We start from the raw sequence: 19,355 nt of genomic DNA, 5'->3' as shown, positions 1-19,355 counted from the left end.
CAGATGTCTCACCGTCTGTCATCTATTGAATCTGTTAGAACAACTGAGAGTCTGGTTGGGTTGTTGGCCAACAGTAAATTCATTACAACACCTCAGCGGGGAACATGTAAGCAAGGATTTTCCTCTGTTGAGTCAATACCATAGTATTACTACAATACCAACACTACTGATACTAACAATAATCCCAGTGCAGGGGTGGAAGTATGACAGCATAAAAAGAAAACCAATCACCAACACTAGAATAGGAGACTCATATTTGATATAAGTACTAAATACAACTTCCATCACTTCCGTGACAGGGCCATTAAACTGTGAGCTGGTGAGGTTAGCATGATGCTCTGACTTCTCTTTGCTCTAAATTGCTCTGATGTTGCTTTCTCTCTGTTAGTGCACGCAGACAAGTTTTGCCCTTTGGCTTTAAGTTGCTCTTAAATTAGAAATTGGCGTGCCATTCATCGAGTCATTTGGCAGCTGTGCCAGATTCAGCTGCTGGTCCAAGCATTTTTGGTCACCCAGGATATATAATGAAAGCTGCATTGACTGATTTGAATGAACTTTTAATGAACATGCTGTAAACAAAACATCTGACACATATCACTTTATAAAGCTGAGCATCATGATGGTTCATGGTTTCTGACTCTTTCAAGTGGGAAAACAGTTCCCCAAAACTACTGTGTCTTTAACCAAATCATGCACATGAAGGCTGATCTTACTTTTTATAACTAATGTTATGTTAATTTCAATTTCTTTCATAGAAGCTCCCCTGAAACTGCTTGGAGGCCCCTGGGGAGGCCCGCCTCACACTTTTGAAACCTCTGCCTCATATATAGATTTCTGATAGATGATGTTGTTGTTTTTTTAGCTCTGTACTTTACTGACAGGTGTTAAATTCTAGCAGGACAATGTAAACTGTAACCAAAATATAGATTACATAGTTGGCAGAAACGTTTTTGTCTGCAGGTATTCCTTTCAGCACCTTGTGGTCTCCAGGTGAACCAGTGAAATCAATGAACATATGTCGTCCCAGGGTGCCTTGCAACAGGGGAGCCTGAAGATTGTGTCAGTGTGGTTTTTCTTATTACAGTTTTCAGTGACTAAGCACTGTGAGCTGATTTAATCAGATATCGTAACACAGGCAGCAAGTGAGGAAGGGCGGTGCTGTGAGGGCGGTGTCAACATAGTCTGTGAACACCACACCAGAAACCTGTAACTATACTACATATTATAACTATTGCTATGACTGTGAGCTGTAAAGTTTTATATATTCAGTGGTCATACTATATATCAATCATCCTGGTGTGTACTGTCTCTTTCAATGAACGAAAGAATGCTGGGACCAGTTCATCCTGCCACACACACAAAACACTGTTTTGTATCGAACATATTTCTTTCACTTTGTGTAGTACATCGTGTACACATGTACTAAAACATGTTACATTACTGCACAAAGGTTTCAGGCAGGTGTGGAAAAATGCTGTCAAGTAAGAATGCTTTCAAAAAGAGATACGTTAATATATTTATCAACTAATAAAATGCAAAGTGAGCGAACAAAATAAAAATCTAAATTAATTTTTGGTGTGACCCCCCCCCTTTGCCTTCAAAAAGCATCAGTTCTGCTAAGTACGCTTGCACAAACTGGTGCTGTTAATCACCAACTCAATATGCAGGTTGAAATACAGATTAACTGAAACAGAAACAAAAAAAGTCTGAAGTTAAAATAAATTGCAGAATTTTTCTTTTGGTAAACGAACAAATGAACGCATGAAGGCTGGGACCAGTTCATGCTGTCATCTGCTGGTTTCTCTCCTTCATTTCTCTCAACATTTCCTCCCAAAGTCGTCTCTGAAAAGATCCAACACAGTACATCATGTATAACATGTACATGTTACACAGAGGGCTTCTTGTGTTAATATTTTTAACCCAGTCACATCATAACTGTACTTTCTTTAAAGCATGTGGTGGTGTTAAAGAACATACATGTTTAATTTATTCAACTATTTAATATTATGTACCGACACCTATTAAGGCCTGATGGTTCTTGGCTTTGCTCGATCCACTAAAGACCGGTTAAAAAAAGCTGAGTCATTCACACTAATATGGTCTCTGGATAATTCATATCAACAGGAATATTATGTGAAGTCTTCAATTGTCAGTACAGTAGGATAGTTGTCCTGTGTTGATTCAGCTCAAACTGACATCCTCTGCCTCTCACAGCACATGTTGGGGTGATGCATGTTTGTGCTTTGTGCAAAAGCAGTTAAAGTTAATGTACATTTATATCAAATAGACTTCAGAGGATCATTTTAAACTCTGACCTTATTCAAATGTTGAATTATGCGAAAGATAAGAAACTAACCACTCTGCAGAAACTTCACACAAGCAGTTGGTTTGTCATTTCTAGCAGGGCTGCAATCAATAGTCACTGTCGATTAATCTTTCAATCCATTGATTAGTTGTTTGGTCTATAAAATGGTAAAAAGTGTGGGTCATTGTTCCCTCAATTTCTCCACAACCCCAAGATTTATTCAGTTTACTGTCACAGAGGAGGAAAGAAACCACAAAATAAGAATCAGAGAATTTTGACTTAATCAATTAGTTTAGTCAGTTGGACAGTAATTTAATAGTTGACAAATACAAACAGTCTGACTGTTAATAAAATCCTATCACTTCCTGCCCTCTGTGCCACAGGATCCTCACAACAACAATTTAATCTGCATTTCATGCCTCATGTGCAGATTCCAGTGTAACGTTTACTTCAGCAGGATCACAGTTCCACTTCCTCCTCTGAGCCTCTGCCGCAGGTCATATGACAGCTGGTCACACAGACCAGACCTGACGGACCGAACCAGCTGCTGAACCTTAACCAGTGCAGAACCTGAACCCTCTGCAGGACGTCTCTACTCCTGAGCTGCGGTTGGACCCGAAGGTAAGAACGTTATTTGGGCTTTGTCTTCGTATTGAACGGGACAGCCTGCTGCTCCGGTGTTGTAGCCCTACTGGTTTTCAAACTAACTGGTTGCCATACTCCTGCGCGTGTTGTGTGCAGGAGCTGCGGACTGACTCCATCCCCAGATTCGTCACACATTTTCAAGTCGCATCTTTAATCTACTTAGGCGATCATGATTGTATAAGTGAGCACATTATCTAGCCACACACGAAAAGAGAAATAGCTGAAAATAGACTTTTTACAAAATCGCGTCAAGTTGGATTCGAATTCACCTGAGCAATAAGTAACATCTACCGCCTGCTCTTCATGTTACCTGCAAGCTGATCGAGCAATCAAAGATGACTGTCTTCCAGTCACATATTGATTAAGCACATCATCATCCAGGTAACACTTTGTTTTGGCTGATCTAAAAACAACTGGGGCCTGTACCACGAAGCGAGTTCAACATACCCAGGATATGTTTTCGTTATCTGGCTTAACTAACCCTAACCCCTAAAATCCACTGACTCAGTCTACGGTGCGTTACGGCTGCGCCGCCTTTGCCGGAGCTAATCGCGGCCATTAAAGTCAATGCTTGTATGGAACGCTAAAAGGCTCACAATACGCCACTTTCCTACCTCGTTTTGTTTTAAAAAAAAATAAATAAAAAAAGCGTAAAAAGCGCCGTTTGAATGGCCAGGACGCCGCTTTTTACGCCGCCAAAAGGCAAAACGCCATAAAAAGCGCCGTGGAATTGTGTAAACAACGACGCATTTTTCGTCGGTCTGGAGGCGGCGAAAAAAACGTCGCTCTATGTGCTCATGTAACGCCGCTTTTTACGGGGCTCAGTGTCCCAATGACGCGCATCACAACGCGTTACAAGACCCTTAGTGTTAAATGATAATGAGCTCCACCCTGTCTTTTCCAAAGCCAATCAGTTTGAACTGTTATCACCCAATCAGTAAATAACAAGAACAGACCACATTAATCCAAACCAGTACATAGATGAGCTTCTCTGCCTTAGCTCATATATCACCTTAGTAGTTTTTCTGTGGGTCGCAGGTTCGCGCCCCGTTTGCATCTTGTTTATTGGGGGAGGTTTTTCTGTTTTCTCTTACAATGGCAATCGGTAAACTGAAGTTTTAAGCACACAAACCTTACTGTGTTTTCCTCTATTTAATTAACCTAATAGAACCAATCCAATATTAATGTACCGACTGTGCTTACTATAAGGTGCAACGTCTGCAGGCTTGAGAAAGGAGGATGATTGGTGTGTGCAACTGACTGTTCAGCAAATGCACAACAAAAACAAGCTTTGAATCTGCAGGGCCCTGTTTCAGAAAGCGGGTTTAGTGAAAACTAAAAGGGAGACTCTGGGTTTTCGGTTTCAGAGAGCGAGATCAGATTAACTCTAGGTCTGTAACCCCGGCAAGTTACGCTGTGAACCTAACGTGCTTGGGAGGAGGTTTACTTCAACTAACGCTGAATTTCTCTCCGACTCCTCCTGCGGAGCTGGAAGCGGTGTGACAAAAGTGACATTTCCTCATTCATACTGTCGATATCAAAGCACATATTAGAACACAGTTACGTCTTTAGAAACATCGAAATCACGGTTAAATAGGCTATTAGGTTTTTTTTACCCAAAGATGATCTTGAACATGACGCTTTTTTAAAAAAGCGTCATGTTCAACTCTCTGACAAAATACGAAATGAGCAAGATTTTATTAATGAAACATAGACGTCTAAAACTTCACACTCAGTTTGAACTTAGACACATTTTAAATTGCAAAAAATCATTAATAGGTATAGGCCTACTGAGTCGGACTGTGGCTTTACAATCACAGGTCCATGAAGAGCCTAAAATGTGTCTAATCTGTTCGATTAATATTTTTATCTTCAGTTATTGCCACCGGCATTTAGTCCCGTCAGGTTCCAGCTGAATAAACAGGCCTGTAGCTATTTAAAATGAATAACAGGCTGGAGGAGAATTCGAGCACTTTATTATTCATTAAGGAAATTCCAGTCTGCTAAATGATGAATCAGCAACGATGTATAAAATGTAGTATTGTTAACCTATCAATCATGCGTTTTATAGCCAATCATGGTCCGCGTTGGCACGCATTCATTTTTCTAGCTCCACCCGATTAAAATGGAGGCTCTTTATTTACCCGTTGCCATGGTGAATCGTAGTATCGGAGTTCTATGATGATAGCTTTTTTCCATCCCCACGCACGTGCTTCCATCAGGCTCAACATACTCAGAGTTGACTGAGCTTATTCTGATCGGCCTTTCAGAAACGGAAAACTCGGAGTTTGACAGCTCAGAGTTCGTCAACATAGAGTTCAGGTTTACACTCAGAGTTTGTTCAACCTGCTTTCTGAAACAGGGCCCAGTTGTTTTAGATCAGTCCAAACAAAGTGTTACCTGGATGATGATGTGCTTAATCAATATGTGACTGGAAGACAGTCATCTGTGATTGCGTGATCAGCTCGCAGGTGGGAGTAGATGTTACTTATTGCTCAGGTGAGTTCGAATCCAGCTTGACGCGATTTTGTAAAAAGTCTATTTTCTTTCATTTCTTTTTTTTTTCGTGTGTGGCTATATAATGTAGTGCTCATTTATACAATCATGATCGCCGCAGTAGATTAAAGATGCGCCAGGAATATGTTTGTGAATGTGTGACGAATCTGGGGATGGAGTCAATCCGCAGCTGCTGCACACAACATGCCCACACGTCTGGCACCAGTTAGTTTGAATACCAGTAGGGATACAACACTGGTTTGAGTTTCAGCCTTCAGATTTAAAGTCTAATTTAACACTGCATCCAAACACAGAAACACTGTTTCTGTCTGCCGCAAAATAACATTATAACTAAAAGTCCTCCATTTAAAATGTACACAAACTAATTAAACTTAAAGTATGGACAGTCAAAATACAGATGACACAGCCTGCAGGATGTGTGAGCTAATTAATGAATTAATGGTGCATCAACATGGTAGAAGCATTTTCCTGTTGTAGGTACTTCCTGTTTGCTTGTACAATCTGTAACAACAACAAACACAGTAACTCTAGCTTTTAAATAAAGTCAGTATCAGTACACATTTCCTTCTGAAACGTGATGTTGTAGTATTTGAATAAAGTAGCAGAAAATGTAAATAAGCACAGTACTCGCTGCTATAGCCAAGCAGATAGTTCAGGTTTGAGTTGTTCTGCTTTTCTGTCTCTGATATAATGGAGGAGTTTGGAGTACACTCGGGTTTTGAGATCACTTTGTCAGATTCCTTCACATTCACAGATTCAAGTCCACACATACAGATCTAAGTACATATTTGCAGATATAATAGCGGCAATACTGGCCCCCAAATCAAACTAAACACCACCAAACTCCATTCAGAAATCTGTCCTATGAATGTTGCCTTACATGTAGGCAAAGTATGCAGATCTGAACACAACTGATAACCAGTGGAGGTCGACCTGTTTGGGTTTTTCAATGGTTGATGTCGATATTTAGAGCACTGTGAAATGCCAGATATCACTAATATCCTGTCTTAAATTCAGCCACTAGACCAAGCAAAGCTCTTCGGAGTTGAATGTCAAATTTAAGCATTGGTGTGTACTTTATGATATTGCTTTACCCAAATACACAGCTGATATTTATTATTTAATGAGAGTACTTTTGTTGTAAATAATAATTTATAATAACAAATAGGTTCAAAGTCTGAATGAATGTTCTGTAAGGTGTTAAATGTTCTTGTTAGCTTCAATCATCAAGCCTTTTATCACAAACTGACGTTCATATTGTTTTTAAAGGAGCGATGTCTGTGGTGAAGCTGAAGGAGTGTCGCCAGAGGATTCGCACAGAGCTGGACAGCGTTGTGGACTTTTGGCTCAAATACTCTCATGACGCTGAACACGGGTACTGAAGCTACACACAAATGCATCTGAAATGAAAATATTTTCTACTCATGGCTGTTTGTGTCTGTATCCTCGTGCTGAGTCTCTGCTTCCTGTTTCAGAGGCTTCTTCACTTGTCTTGGGAGGGATGGGAAGGTTTACGATGAGCTGAAATACGTCTGGCTGCAGGGTCGACAGGTAAATCCATAAAGAATTAGTGATCCGCTGTATGAGTCAGCGGCTGGTATGTGAATGCTCTGGCTTGTGTCTTTCACAGGTGTGGATGTACTGCCGCCTGTACCGAACCATGGAGCGCTTTCGCAAGCCTGAAATCCTCGAAGCAGCAAAAGCTGGTGTGTGTGAATGTAAAATCTGTTGAGTTAGTGCAGGTCCAAGTTTTCCACCAGGGACTACACACACAGCAAGTCCTAATCCCTTCATGATTCCTGACCTTTTATCTAGCATCAACATGATGGACCTGTGAACATACAGTGAAAATAAATATGGGGGTATTTCAGTCTGGACCAAAGTGGTAGACCAGCAAACGCTGCTATAACTAGAGCAATGTTGGTCTCGTGCTCCCCAGAGGAGGGACCTGTTGGTTTTAGTAGACCCAGATCAGTTTTAGCCTCAGCTGCTAGCTTCAGCTTCAGCTTCATCTTTTTTTCTCAGAAGATACTTCTCATTTTACAATACATTATGTAATAATTTGACCCTCACACAATAACACAAACAAACTAACCAATTGAGGCAGCGGTAGACCAGAGAGGTAAAAATACTGTTTTTGTCAATGGAGTCTGGTGGCTTTGACGAGAGCGATATAGTGACTGTTTCTGGTTAAATAAAAGTATCTTGCTCTTTAAAAAAAGCTCTCTCTCTGTACGGATCCTTTCCATAATGTCATAACAATCTGAGCCTGTCAACAGCAAATACAAGCACTTTAGTGGACGAACTTTGACGGGGTGCAGTTGTCTCCAAGAATTACACTGCAGCCCTGATTCAGTGCTGTTGACTGCAGCGCGCTTGCTCCATACTAGGCCAGTTTAAAAAATGTTCAAATTAGTCACAGACACAGAAAATGGGTTCTAGGTGTCACACATCAGGTAAATCTTTGCAACAGATGGTGCAGCGCTTTGTTCCTTTATAGACTTAAGTGATTAGTGGCAGCCATGATAGTGTTTACCTTCTGTACACAGAAAAGTGCACGACTGCAAACACTTTTACAGGACATGTGACAACAATATTGAAAACATTTTCCACTATGTAACATGTATTTCTGGGCCCAGTTTGTCTGAATGACAGCTACTGATACTCACTGCTCATGTTGATGTGTAATCATAAGTTCACGTTGTTCTGTTTGCGTCTTAGGAGGAGCATTCCTCAGGAAGTTTGCTCGTGTGTCCGGCGGCGGCGGCCGGTGGAAGTGTGCCTTCTGCTTAACAAGAGATGGTAAAGCAGTCAAAGTTCAGAGGACTATATTCAGTGAGTGTTTCTACGTCATGGCCATGGATGAACTGAGCAGGGTCACTGGTGACATGGACATGCAGGTACAGTGGATTTATATTTTGTAAGGTAAACAGCTGATTGATGTGACTCATGATACTGAGCTGTTCTGTTGTGCTCTCATGAGGTCAAACTTTTCAGTTCCACTCAACACCATTTTCATATTGTGGGCATGTATTGACTTTGATGTATGAGTAACAAATGACTCTAAGAGGTGGTATTCTGCTCATTTTCAGGTTCAAAATCTTAATTGGGGGTTGTACCAGAACAGGTTTACATGGTTTAATTTTCAAAAAACACCATATTTTTCTCATACTGCACATTGCTGCAGCTCCTCTTTTCACCCTATGTGTTGTACGCTCCGCTCTTGAGCTACAGAGTGATGCATCTTACTTGTACAAAATCTTTGTTGGGAGTTGCACGCGCACAGTTCCCAGGTAAGGACTACTAGCCAATCAGAAGCAGAGAAGGGCGGGTCGTAAGAAACAAGGCAGTGTGATCCAAATCAAAGTCGCTTCAGACTGCGACTGTAACCTAGCAGATGGTATAACTTACACTCAAGTCCACAACCACACAACATCATTGTTCCACATCTTATCATTGGGACTAAACGTTGAACTGTTTGCCGGTGTTCGCCGGTGTTCTGACGATCTGTGCTGCTTTGCCGAAAAATGCTACCATAGCGCAAATCGATAGACTCGACTCTACTCGGCCCTGCTCCGTTTTCCATTGCAGATAGTACCCAGAGATAGCACATAGCTTGTCGTCATAGCAACGCCACACACAACTGCCTCGACGTAATGTTCAATGCGACACACACCAGCGATCCACACAGCTTTCTCTTTTTTAAGTTAAAACGTTTCAACCTTCCTCAGAATGTAAAGACAGATCAGCGGTATGAAATCCTTCCTTCCGTCTGCCGTTGTTGCTGCAGCGGTCTGTGTGACGGCGGGAGCAGAGGGCTCTGTGAGTGGGCGGCTGGCCGGCCTCACACGCTCCTCCCGCGGGTTGGTGCAGGCTTCCCCCGCAGCCACTTGCGGAGCTCCTCAACTCCGACAATATTCAAGCACATTTTTGTTCCGCTATCACTTCTCGTAAAACTGTCAATATTTTAAATCTACACAGCTGATTTCTCACCTCAAAACTTCTCAGAAGTGGATTTAGTGATGAAATTCCATACGAAAACTGTAAAATATAAAACTTTCCGTTGCTGGCCTCTGTCTGGTGCACGCAACGATGATGCAGTGAAAGTGAATATTCTCTCTTACCAATCAGCAATTGGTCGTGTTTTCATGTTACATTTTAGTAACCCTCATCTGGCTTGGAACCTGAATGGAGGTGAGGTGATACGAAAAAAAGTACCTGGAAGCAGGTACAGGTACAACATTTCTACAATGGAAACCCAATCAAAGGCGAGTCGCCAAAGGGCCTCCGGTGAGACTAGCTTGGTTTGAGGGCGTGCCTGACCCCTGCAGGCTGCTTGGCAAGCTTTATGACACGTTTTCATTGTGACATCACAAGAAAAGGAAGTGAAGTGCTGGACTACAAACGAGCTGTTTTCAAGCAGTTCAGAGCAGAGCTTTGTGTGGGAGATGGGAACTCCCTTTGGGATGGACTTTGGGCTTTTTCACTTTGCAAACCTGTTACATGCACAAAAAAGATATATAACTCAATAAAGGAGAGGGAAAAAGCCAAAAAGCATAATACCACCTCTTTAATGCAGTGTACATAAACTGCAGTATTGTAGAGCTGCAGTATTTAGCTTCATTAACAGACCTTCACAGTAGAGGAAATTAATAAGAGACGACTGATCCTGTCTGAGGCAGATTCAAACTGGGAACATTGTGTTGTGACACAGATGTTATGGATTTGTGCTGCTTTTATGCTGAGAGAGCAGAAACAGGTGACCCTGGAGCGTCAGTGCGCATGTGTAGGCGTAGCGTGTATGTCTGTAGTGGCAGTGGAGGAACACTTGCTGAAGAGGGGGGCCCGTACAAGATGGTGGCGTGACGAGTCGAATGTTGTCGAGCTCTCAACACTAAACTGTTATTTGTAGCATTTTTAGAATAACGTGAGTTGACCAAGTTTAGTTGGTGCGGTCCGTTGAAGAAATCCATTAAACAACGTTAGATGTGGTTGTGAGACGGAGCCTTAAAAGAATGCCTGTCTGTTCAGAAAAGACAGATGGAACCCAGTAAGGAGGTAAACAACGTTAGCCTTTCTGCTAGTGAACACAATACGGCAGTAGGATGGAATGTAATGTTCAAGTGGATAATGAAGACAAGTTTTCCCCACTGCCTGTGACACCAAGTAAACCTCCAGTTGCTAAAAAGCCTACAATTTTTCATTTCCAGTCGGACAGTGCTTTAAAATCTAAGAATGCTGTTGTCACCCTGGCTAACCTTATCAACTCCAGAAGTGATGCCATTGAGAAAATGGTGGAAGCTGTCCGTGCAGAAATAAAACACATGAATGAGAAGATAGCGTGCGTTGAAAAACATGTGGAAAAAAGTGTTAGAGCCATGAAAAGTATGGACCGAGGTTGCTCATCGAGTCGGGAAACCGCACCAAAACGATCCTCGATCCGGCGGCCTAATCCTCAAGTTTATCTCACGGCTTCACAGGGATGCAGTTTGGAAGGCTGCCAAGAACAGCAACTTTCTTCAAAGAAAAGGTTTGCGCCTCAAGGAGGATTTGACAAAAGAAGACAAAGAAAACAGAAAGAAACTGTGGCCTACAATCAAGAAGGCACGAGAGGAGGGGAAGTCACCCTACTTTCTGGGAGGAAAAGGCTTTATTAATGGACTGCCAATTTTTGGAGATCTCAGTGGGGTAACTCCATATGGCTTTCTCACGGGACAGAACATTAAGCTGGTGTAGCTACCTTAAAGGACAGATTTATTGGAGATATCCTAATTACAAAATGTGTTCTAGCTGGACACTTTATATGCCAAGCAATAAAACACAACAATCTAGTATTCATAATAGCCGATGTCTATGGATATATACATAGAAAATGATAACCTTATTCTTTTTATAGAGAACATATTAGTAGAATGATTGGACAAATTCCCAGATGCCACCTTATTGTTAGGAGGTGACTTTAACTTGATGGTCATAACAAACATGTTAAACCTATGTCTGAATGACAGCTACTGATACTAACTGCTCATGTTGATGTGTAATCATAAGGTAATAATAGCCAATGTCTATGAATGGTAATTTGGATAAATGGCCACCTGGTCAACCAAACATAACCAATACCAACTTAAAAGCCTTTGCAGACAAATACAGGCTTGTAGATATTTGGAGAAAAAAATATCCCAACAGGTCATATACTTGGAGTAATAAAACAGATATCAAGAATAGATCTTGGGTTAGTGTCCGAGAACTTTAATAAAGATCTTATTGATGTGGAAATATGGCCCACTCCTCCATAAGGCTATACACATTAAGTTAAAATTTTCCACTGTTAAAAGTGTCGCTGCTCAGTCAGTGTATTGGAAACAAAATAGCTCTTTACTATTAAATGACGAAGTTAAAAAAGAGGTTACATCTCTGATTTCTTTTTTTTTGGTCCAAAGCTAAGGAAGAAAAAACATTTGGAAATAATTGGGAACTTTTAAAATTCGAGGTTGGTAAATTTTAAAGAAAATATGGTAGTATAAAAGCCAAATCCAGAAGTGTTGAAAAGGAAGAGGTAATAACAAAGATCACCATTTTATCTCAGAAGAACCCAGATATACTTTTAGAGGAGGAAAAAGCAGAATTGGCTACCCTGCAAGTTAAAGATTTATACACTCAAAAAGCAAAATGGCTTGAAGAAGGAGAACAAAACTCACATTATTTTTTTTATTTTGAAAAACATAATAATAACAATATTGATAAACTAAATATTAATGGGGTTGTTACAGAGGACTTACAGAAGTTTTTGTCGAATGCATGGAAAGAGAATCTTTTCCAACAACCGTGACTCAAGGTCTGACCACATTAATTCCCAAACCAAACAAAGACAAATTACTTATTGACAATTGGCGTCCAATATGTTTGCTTAGTAATGATTATAAGATATTTGCTCTACTATTGGCTAAAAGAAAAATTTGTACTGAACTCTGTTATTGAAGAAACACAGTCAGGTTTCATGACCAAAAGACATATTACAAATAATATTAGACTTGTCCTAGACGTCCTAGATTACTATTATTAATGGGTTAGATAATTTTTTTTAAGTTATGGGTGGTACATCCCCAAGATTTAATCTATCTAGAGGCATTAGACAGGGTTGCCCAACTTTTCCCCATACCTCTTCCTTTTAGTGGCTCAACTGTTGGCAAACCATATTAAATCCAGTGCTGTGAAAGGTATCTCTCTTATAGGGAGAGAATTAATTATAACTCAGCTGGCAGATGACACCACATTATTCCTGAAAAATGAAAACCAAATTTCTATTGTAATTGATGTAATCAACATGTTTTCTAAGGCTTCTGGTTTGTATTTGAATGTACATATGTGTGAACTTATGGCTATAAGAGTGCCCTAAACCAGCTTCCAATAAAAAGTGATACTTTATTTAGGTATATTTATTACTAAGGACCAACAGAGGAGAATGACCTTAAATTTTACTCCTGTCGTACAAAAAACACAAAAGAAATTTAACCAATGGCTTTTAAGAGATCTCTCGTTAAGAGGTAGAGTATAAGTTACTAAAGCAGAGGGACTCTCGCGATTATCATATGCTGCTTTAGCTCTGGATCTACAAACTAATAAAAGACATTGACAAAATGATATTCAGTTTTATATGGAAGAATAAAACACATTACTTGAAGAAAACCGTTCTCATGAACTCCTATGAAAACGGTGGGCTTAACTTTCTGGATTTTTATACCTTTTTAAATAATACCTTTCAAAATAAATTGGCTAAAACAATTATATAGAAACCCTACCTCCATTTGGAATGTTTTACCTCTTCATGTATTATCAAAGCTGGGTGGCATGAGGTTGTTTCTAGGGGGGGGAGAGAGAGAGAGATTAAATTTACAGTGTAAGTTGAATGAATAGAGTCTGCAGCTTCTCAAGATTAAAGCGGAGTTACCCTGTGGATCATGACATTTTGGCGATATGGGGGTGCTCAACTTCTGATTTTACATAGAACTACCACTTTTCTCCAATAAGTATAATCGTCGTGCACAAAAACACACGACTCGACTATCAGTCGACTATAGGCAGGAGTTGATGATTGTGATTCGATTATGTAAATTGTGTGTGTGTGTCTGTGAGCGAGCAAATTCGTAATACTTTGTGGACAACATGTGTTGCAAGCTGGAGGCTGAACAGATGATGGAGCAGTTGATCTACTGGGTCAGGGAGGACCCGTCTGGCCTGGGCCGGCCCCAGCTTCCTGGAGACATTCCCAGCAACAGCATGGCAGTTCCCATGATGCTGCTGTGTCTGGTGCAGCAGCTAACTGAAGGCCGGGGGCAGAAGGTGGTTCAGAAGTACGGAGATCTGGGCAGCTGGTGTGTCCAGCAGATTCTACAACACATACAGGTGTGGACACGCAGAACTTGACTGATGCTAATGTGACTCTTGTTGTGTCTCAGCTGTACTCAGCTTGGATTCACAGCGGGGAGGAAAGTACACCTGCACATGCTAGACTTACTGCAGCTGGCGAGCTAATTGCCAAGTGGGAACATGCTATCACAATAACTTACTAACACATTTTAACATCAAAGTTCACCAGATTTGACCTTGAAGCAAAATATTTGAGCAGATTTACAATATAGAACCCTCAGTCTGTGCTTTGTTCTCCATGTAAGTTGCAGACCACAACAACTGTGATTGGTGGGCTTGTTAGCGTCACATATCCGGCTCGTCTTTCATTGTGCATACCACACCTTCACTCGTTTTATTATCATTTAACAAAAAGTAACTGCTGTTCAACATTGATCAGCTCCAACTCCTAACATGATCTGCTCTCTTTAAGTCACCATTGTTTCTATTAGCCTACACCAACAAAGAAGAAGAAACTCAACACAGTAGAACGTAGAAGCCCCACTGCCAAATAGCGTTTTGGTGGCGTAACTGCAGAGCGACGCAGACACCAACGCATGAGTGTAAATGCTCATGACTGCATGTATCCTACTCCATAAGCTACAGTGTAGACTCGACGCAGAAGTATAAACTTGCCTTTAATGAAACACACCACACAGTGTAGTGGTTGTTGTAGGGCTGTTTTTTAATAATGTTGTTTTCCTTCCTCTGGAACAAGAAGCCAGAAGTAACAGCTTCACTCTGACTCTGTATTAAAAGATTGTCCAATTAGTGCATTAATAACATAAAACTGAAAATAAACATTCTGTAACTTGTTACAGAGAGGCGGCACAGCTGTTTTAGAGAACGTGTCGCTGGAAGGAGCAGAGCTGCCGGGCTGCCAGGGCCGGCTGCAGAACCCAGGTAAACAGATACTAGGAAGCTCAAGGAAGCTTGGGTCGAGATATTTCCTGTTGATTGTTGCCGACCTCAACATTTTCCATGTTTCTTTTGGACTTCCCCACATGCTAACCCGTGCTGACTCAGGCCACGCTCTGGAAGCCGGCTGGTTCCTGCTTCAGTTCAGTGCAGCGCTGGGGGACGAGGAACTCCAGAGGACCGCCATTAACAAGTTTGTGGAGCTCCCTTATCAGTACGGCTGGGATAAAGAGCACGGTGGCCTCTTTTACTTCCTGGATGTGGAAGGTCACTGCCCTACACAGGTGAATCAGTAATATACACATATGATGGTGTTTTCCTTTAGGCAGCAGATCCTCTGCCTGTAATTGTAGATGGTGTTTACTTCTGGTTCATCAATGCATCTATCTGATTCTGCTTGTGACCCTGGTGAGCAGCTGGAGTGGAGTATGAAGCTGTGGTGGCCTCACTGTGAGGCGCTCATCGCCTTCCTGATGGCCTACAGTCAAACCCAGAGGCCAGAGCTGCTCCAGAGATTCTCTCAGGTTTACGAATACACCTTCAGCCACGTGAGTTCACATGGAGAATGAGACAAGAAGACAGTGAACACTCTCATGTCTGTGTGTTGACTACAGAGCTGGAAGACGTAGTTCTGTTAGATTAGTGCTGCATCACTCATTTTGTGTATAGTCAGTGAAAACCAGCAAAACCACCTTGTGTACATGCCATTAGAAGTGAAACAAATTTCCTCACAGTGCTCCTCTGAACATGCGTCCTGCTTAATTAAAGGTTAAGTGTGTAAGTTTTAATTTCACAAGCTATAATATATTAATATTGTGAATCAAATCAATGTCTGACACAGGAAGTGGTACTCTGAGGACTGTCTCTTTACCACTACGCTATTGAATCACACGGCTTTTTGAGCAACAATTGGAAGTATTGTTGATGGTAAAGTGCATTTGCCTTAAAAACATTAGCAGTAAAAATCAATAAAATAAAGTGTTTTCCACCAGGGCAGTGAAATGTGAAGTTTAGCTGTCTGATCTAAGCTTCCATGCTGTACCGTTTTATTGCCATTTAATTAGCTGTTCATTATGTTCCTGCAGGGGGAAATGCCTAAATGAAGTCATCAGGTTTGGTTTGTACAGAGACATTTCCTGAAATGCAAGAGCATTGGTTTAGTTTAAACGAAAGGAGGGGACAAATGAGGAGGAGGGTCTGGGGGTCTTCCCCCATAAAATCTTAAGCATTGAAGACTTCATTTCCTGCATTCTCTTGAAAATTTCTGCAACAATTTATGGTGGAAATGTCTTTATCTATATAAAGGGAAACACAATATTCAGGCGACAGGTGACAATTCAAAATATTAAAAGTTAAAAGAATATAATGCAGTAAGGCTCTTAGGCATTCTGTAGCTATTGGTTTTAAATGTTTTCTCCTGTAGATCAGCTTTTCTAATTTAATTAAATCCCTACTGAGTCAGTAAACATTCCTAGCCTTCCCTCCTCTTTTGAGTCTCTGTTTGGGGAAGTAACCTCTTTAAATAGGTGGCACCTTTTCACCTCAGTGATCACTGAATTAATTTTAATTCAGTTATAAACTCCTGGACTTTATTAGCTCCTGTGTCTCAGCAGGTTTTCCCCTCATGTTGAAAACGTTCTGCACATTCAGAATCTCTCCCACAAATCTGTGTTCTCTGACATGTCCAGAAAAAAGTCAGAATATTACGAGACTGACGTCATCATTTAATGAGAATTCTAGCTGCCCTTTAGTCTGCTGTGCATTACATTATTGCTCCGCTGGTAGTAGGCTATTGGGACTGCAAGTTGCATGTGAAACCGAAACCAACCGAAAACACTTGTGATCAGGCAGAAATCTCACCACAATCCACACACACACGTTAACTCCGATAAATTGCAGCTCACAATCCCAAACAAAGCAAGGTTGTACCTCAGTTTTAGAGGTTTATATTTGCAACCAGTTACATTGCCACTCGTCACAACTGTCTGGATTCACAGCACGAGGTGCACTTGATTGTTATAACTGCCTGTGTCGCATCAGCTGGGCTGAGCTGATTCACACAGATTCAAAAACCTTCTCTTGTGGTACCCCCTGACATTTTGCGCCCTAGGCAATCGCCTATGTCGCCTATGCCACGGGTGGGCCCTGAGTGGAACCTTTGAAACTTGGTAGATGTTGATTTTGTGAAAATACTTACTGAATATACTGCATGATTCTGTACAGTTTCCGGACGCTAAGAGCGGCGAGTGGTTTGGCTATCTGACCCAGGAAGGGAAAGTAGTGCTGGACTTTAAAGGAGGCCCCTTTAAAGGTAAGAATGCATGTTTTAAAAGTAGTATAAGTACTGCACATGTTTTAAAAGAAGTACTGCATTTCGCACATTCCTCTTCATTGTAAAAATCAGTTGCCTGTATTACCCACAATGCAACTTGACTTAGACAGTTTGGTCAGAGATTGGTGTGTGTTATGTGAGTAGCGGCTAATGTAGCCTGCAGCAGCAGCAGCAGAGGTCTGTGAAATATCTTTCTGACTCCAAACCAACAGATTTCAGTTTCAGACTGGTAGTCTTCAGCCGACGCAGACTCAGGTGACATCACTCGAGGACATTTGTCACACAGCTCCCTCTGAGAAACTAAAGGCTTTATACTACTTTAAAATATGTGCAGTAGAACTCCCCAACACATGAAACACTCTGAGGTGAAATACTTTGGAGTTATAATTTCAGTGCTGACTATGCTTCAGTGGTATGTACAGTGTAACCAAACAGAGTACCTGGTGCCCTGGGTTCTGCTGAGAGTCTGGGACCTCTGGGCAGTTTCCTGCTTTGTCTGGTGGGTAAGATGATGGTGTTTCTCGTCTCTTCCTCAGGGTTCTTCCACGTGCCTCGCTGCCTGTACATGTGCGAGCGTATTCTGGACGATCTGCTGTTAAACCAGGATTGAGCGATCTGACGGTGGCGTTATAATGATGATGGGACTGAATCTGATGTTTGGGGATGTTCACTAATCAAACCACAATAATCATGTCAAAAAGCAAAACTGCACTAATTTTCAAACCTCATCACAAATATCCAGTGACTGAGCGGCTCATTAAATTAGTTACTACTGCATACTGACATATATCAGCATTCACTGTGTACTATATACATGATGTTACTATGTTAACTGTTAAGCACCAAAATACCAAAGCAATTGCTTTTATGTGTGATTCTGAATAAACCGTAGGCTTCTTTATATATCTTCTGTGGAAGTTTGTATAGACATTAATGTAAGATCTGACTACATCATGATTTTCTTATTTTTTCTTTCTCCTTTTAATTTGCTGAGAAAATATCCAGCCGTTCCTATTGTTAAGATTCTCTGCCATAATTAGGGGAGAGCGGGGTGAGTTGAGACAATTTTTACTTGAGGTGTCTTTAAAGCGAGGACATGACAGTACTTTCTCCGACTAAAATATGAACATATATTGTAGGATGTGGTGCATCCCTGGAAATAATCAATTTGGATCTAAAATAAACTGTTTTCCAAATATGGCTTTCCAAAAAAAAAGTGGACTCTTGGCTCAACTTGCCCCATATGAGTGGTAAGTTGAGCCAAGAAAGAGGATAAGTTGAGACACATGGGAGTCAGTGACATCAATGTCATTTTATCATGCAAACTCAAACGCCAGGTCCCAACATTCAATTGCACTAAGATAGTGAAACATTGCAGCTATGTCTCCTAGTTGTTTCATATTAATGTATTACTTTAAAGCCATCCTGTTGATCGTCATGTCCTGTGCCACCTGATAAATGGATCCATTTTTGTACCTCTCCCATTACTCACCCACAATAGGAGTTGAAGCCTGTCTGTCTTCCATTTATAGAAGCAGGCCTGATGGTTTCTGGTCTAAAATGCATAATGTCACATCATTTCAATGATGCATAAGGCGGCAATGTAAAATTACAGTCAAATATCTGTCTCAACTTCCCCCAGGTCTTTTGGCTCAAAAGAGCCCATCCCCGCCATTTTAACAAAATTGTGTCATCCAGCTGTTTAAGGGTAAAGTCATGCTAACAGTATAGCCTTATATTGTAACTACAGTGGGGGAAAAAAGTATTTGACCCCTTGCTGATTTTGCAGGTTTGCCCACTTACAAAGAATGCAACAATCTACAATTTTAATCATATGTACATTCTAACAGTGAAAGACAGAATCCCAAAGAAAATTCCAGAAAATCACATCATATGAATTTATAAAAATTGATAACCATCTGATGAGGAAAAACAAGTATATGACCCCCTACCAAACAGCAAGTATTCTGGCTCCTACAAGCCAGTTAGTCTTTCTTTAAGACACAGCCCCAATCCCAACCAATTATCTACATCAAATACACCTGCCTCACCTCGTTACCTGTATAAAAGACACCTGTCAACACCCAAACAACCAGCATCCAACATCACCACCATGGGCAAGACCAAAGAGCTTTCTACGGACATCAGGGACAAGATTGTTGATCTGCACAAGGCTGGGATGGGCTACAAGAGAATCGGAAAGCAACTTGGAGAGAAAAGATCAACTGTCGG

The 19,355-nt window shown here is 41.1% G+C and overlaps 1 protein-coding gene across 1 annotated transcript; it reads left to right on the top strand.

Moving 5' to 3' along the window:
- Window positions 1-2,751: 2,751 nt before the first annotated feature.
- LOC123974870 (renin binding protein) lies at window positions 2,752-18,310 on the top strand. Its single transcript, XM_046055844.1, has 11 exons — window positions 2,752-2,926; window positions 6,737-6,842; window positions 6,943-7,018; window positions 7,098-7,173; window positions 8,189-8,367; window positions 13,643-13,870; window positions 14,695-14,776; window positions 14,900-15,075; window positions 15,208-15,339; window positions 17,015-17,102; window positions 17,660-18,310. Exons 2-11 carry the CDS (start codon window positions 6,742-6,744, stop codon window positions 17,731-17,733), a joined length of 1,212 nt encoding a protein of 403 aa, XP_045911800.1. The 5' UTR covers window positions 2,752-2,926; window positions 6,737-6,741; the 3' UTR covers window positions 17,734-18,310.
- Window positions 18,311-19,355: the final 1,045 nt, after the last annotated feature.

This window comes from Micropterus dolomieu, linkage group LG08, assembly GCF_021292245.1.
Source record: "Micropterus dolomieu isolate WLL.071019.BEF.003 ecotype Adirondacks linkage group LG08, ASM2129224v1, whole genome shotgun sequence".
In the NCBI taxonomy this organism is placed as follows: domain Eukaryota; kingdom Metazoa; phylum Chordata; class Actinopteri; order Centrarchiformes; family Centrarchidae; genus Micropterus; species Micropterus dolomieu.
The sequence above is the reverse complement of the archived record's forward strand: the minus strand, read 5'-3'. Positions and strand labels throughout refer to the sequence as shown.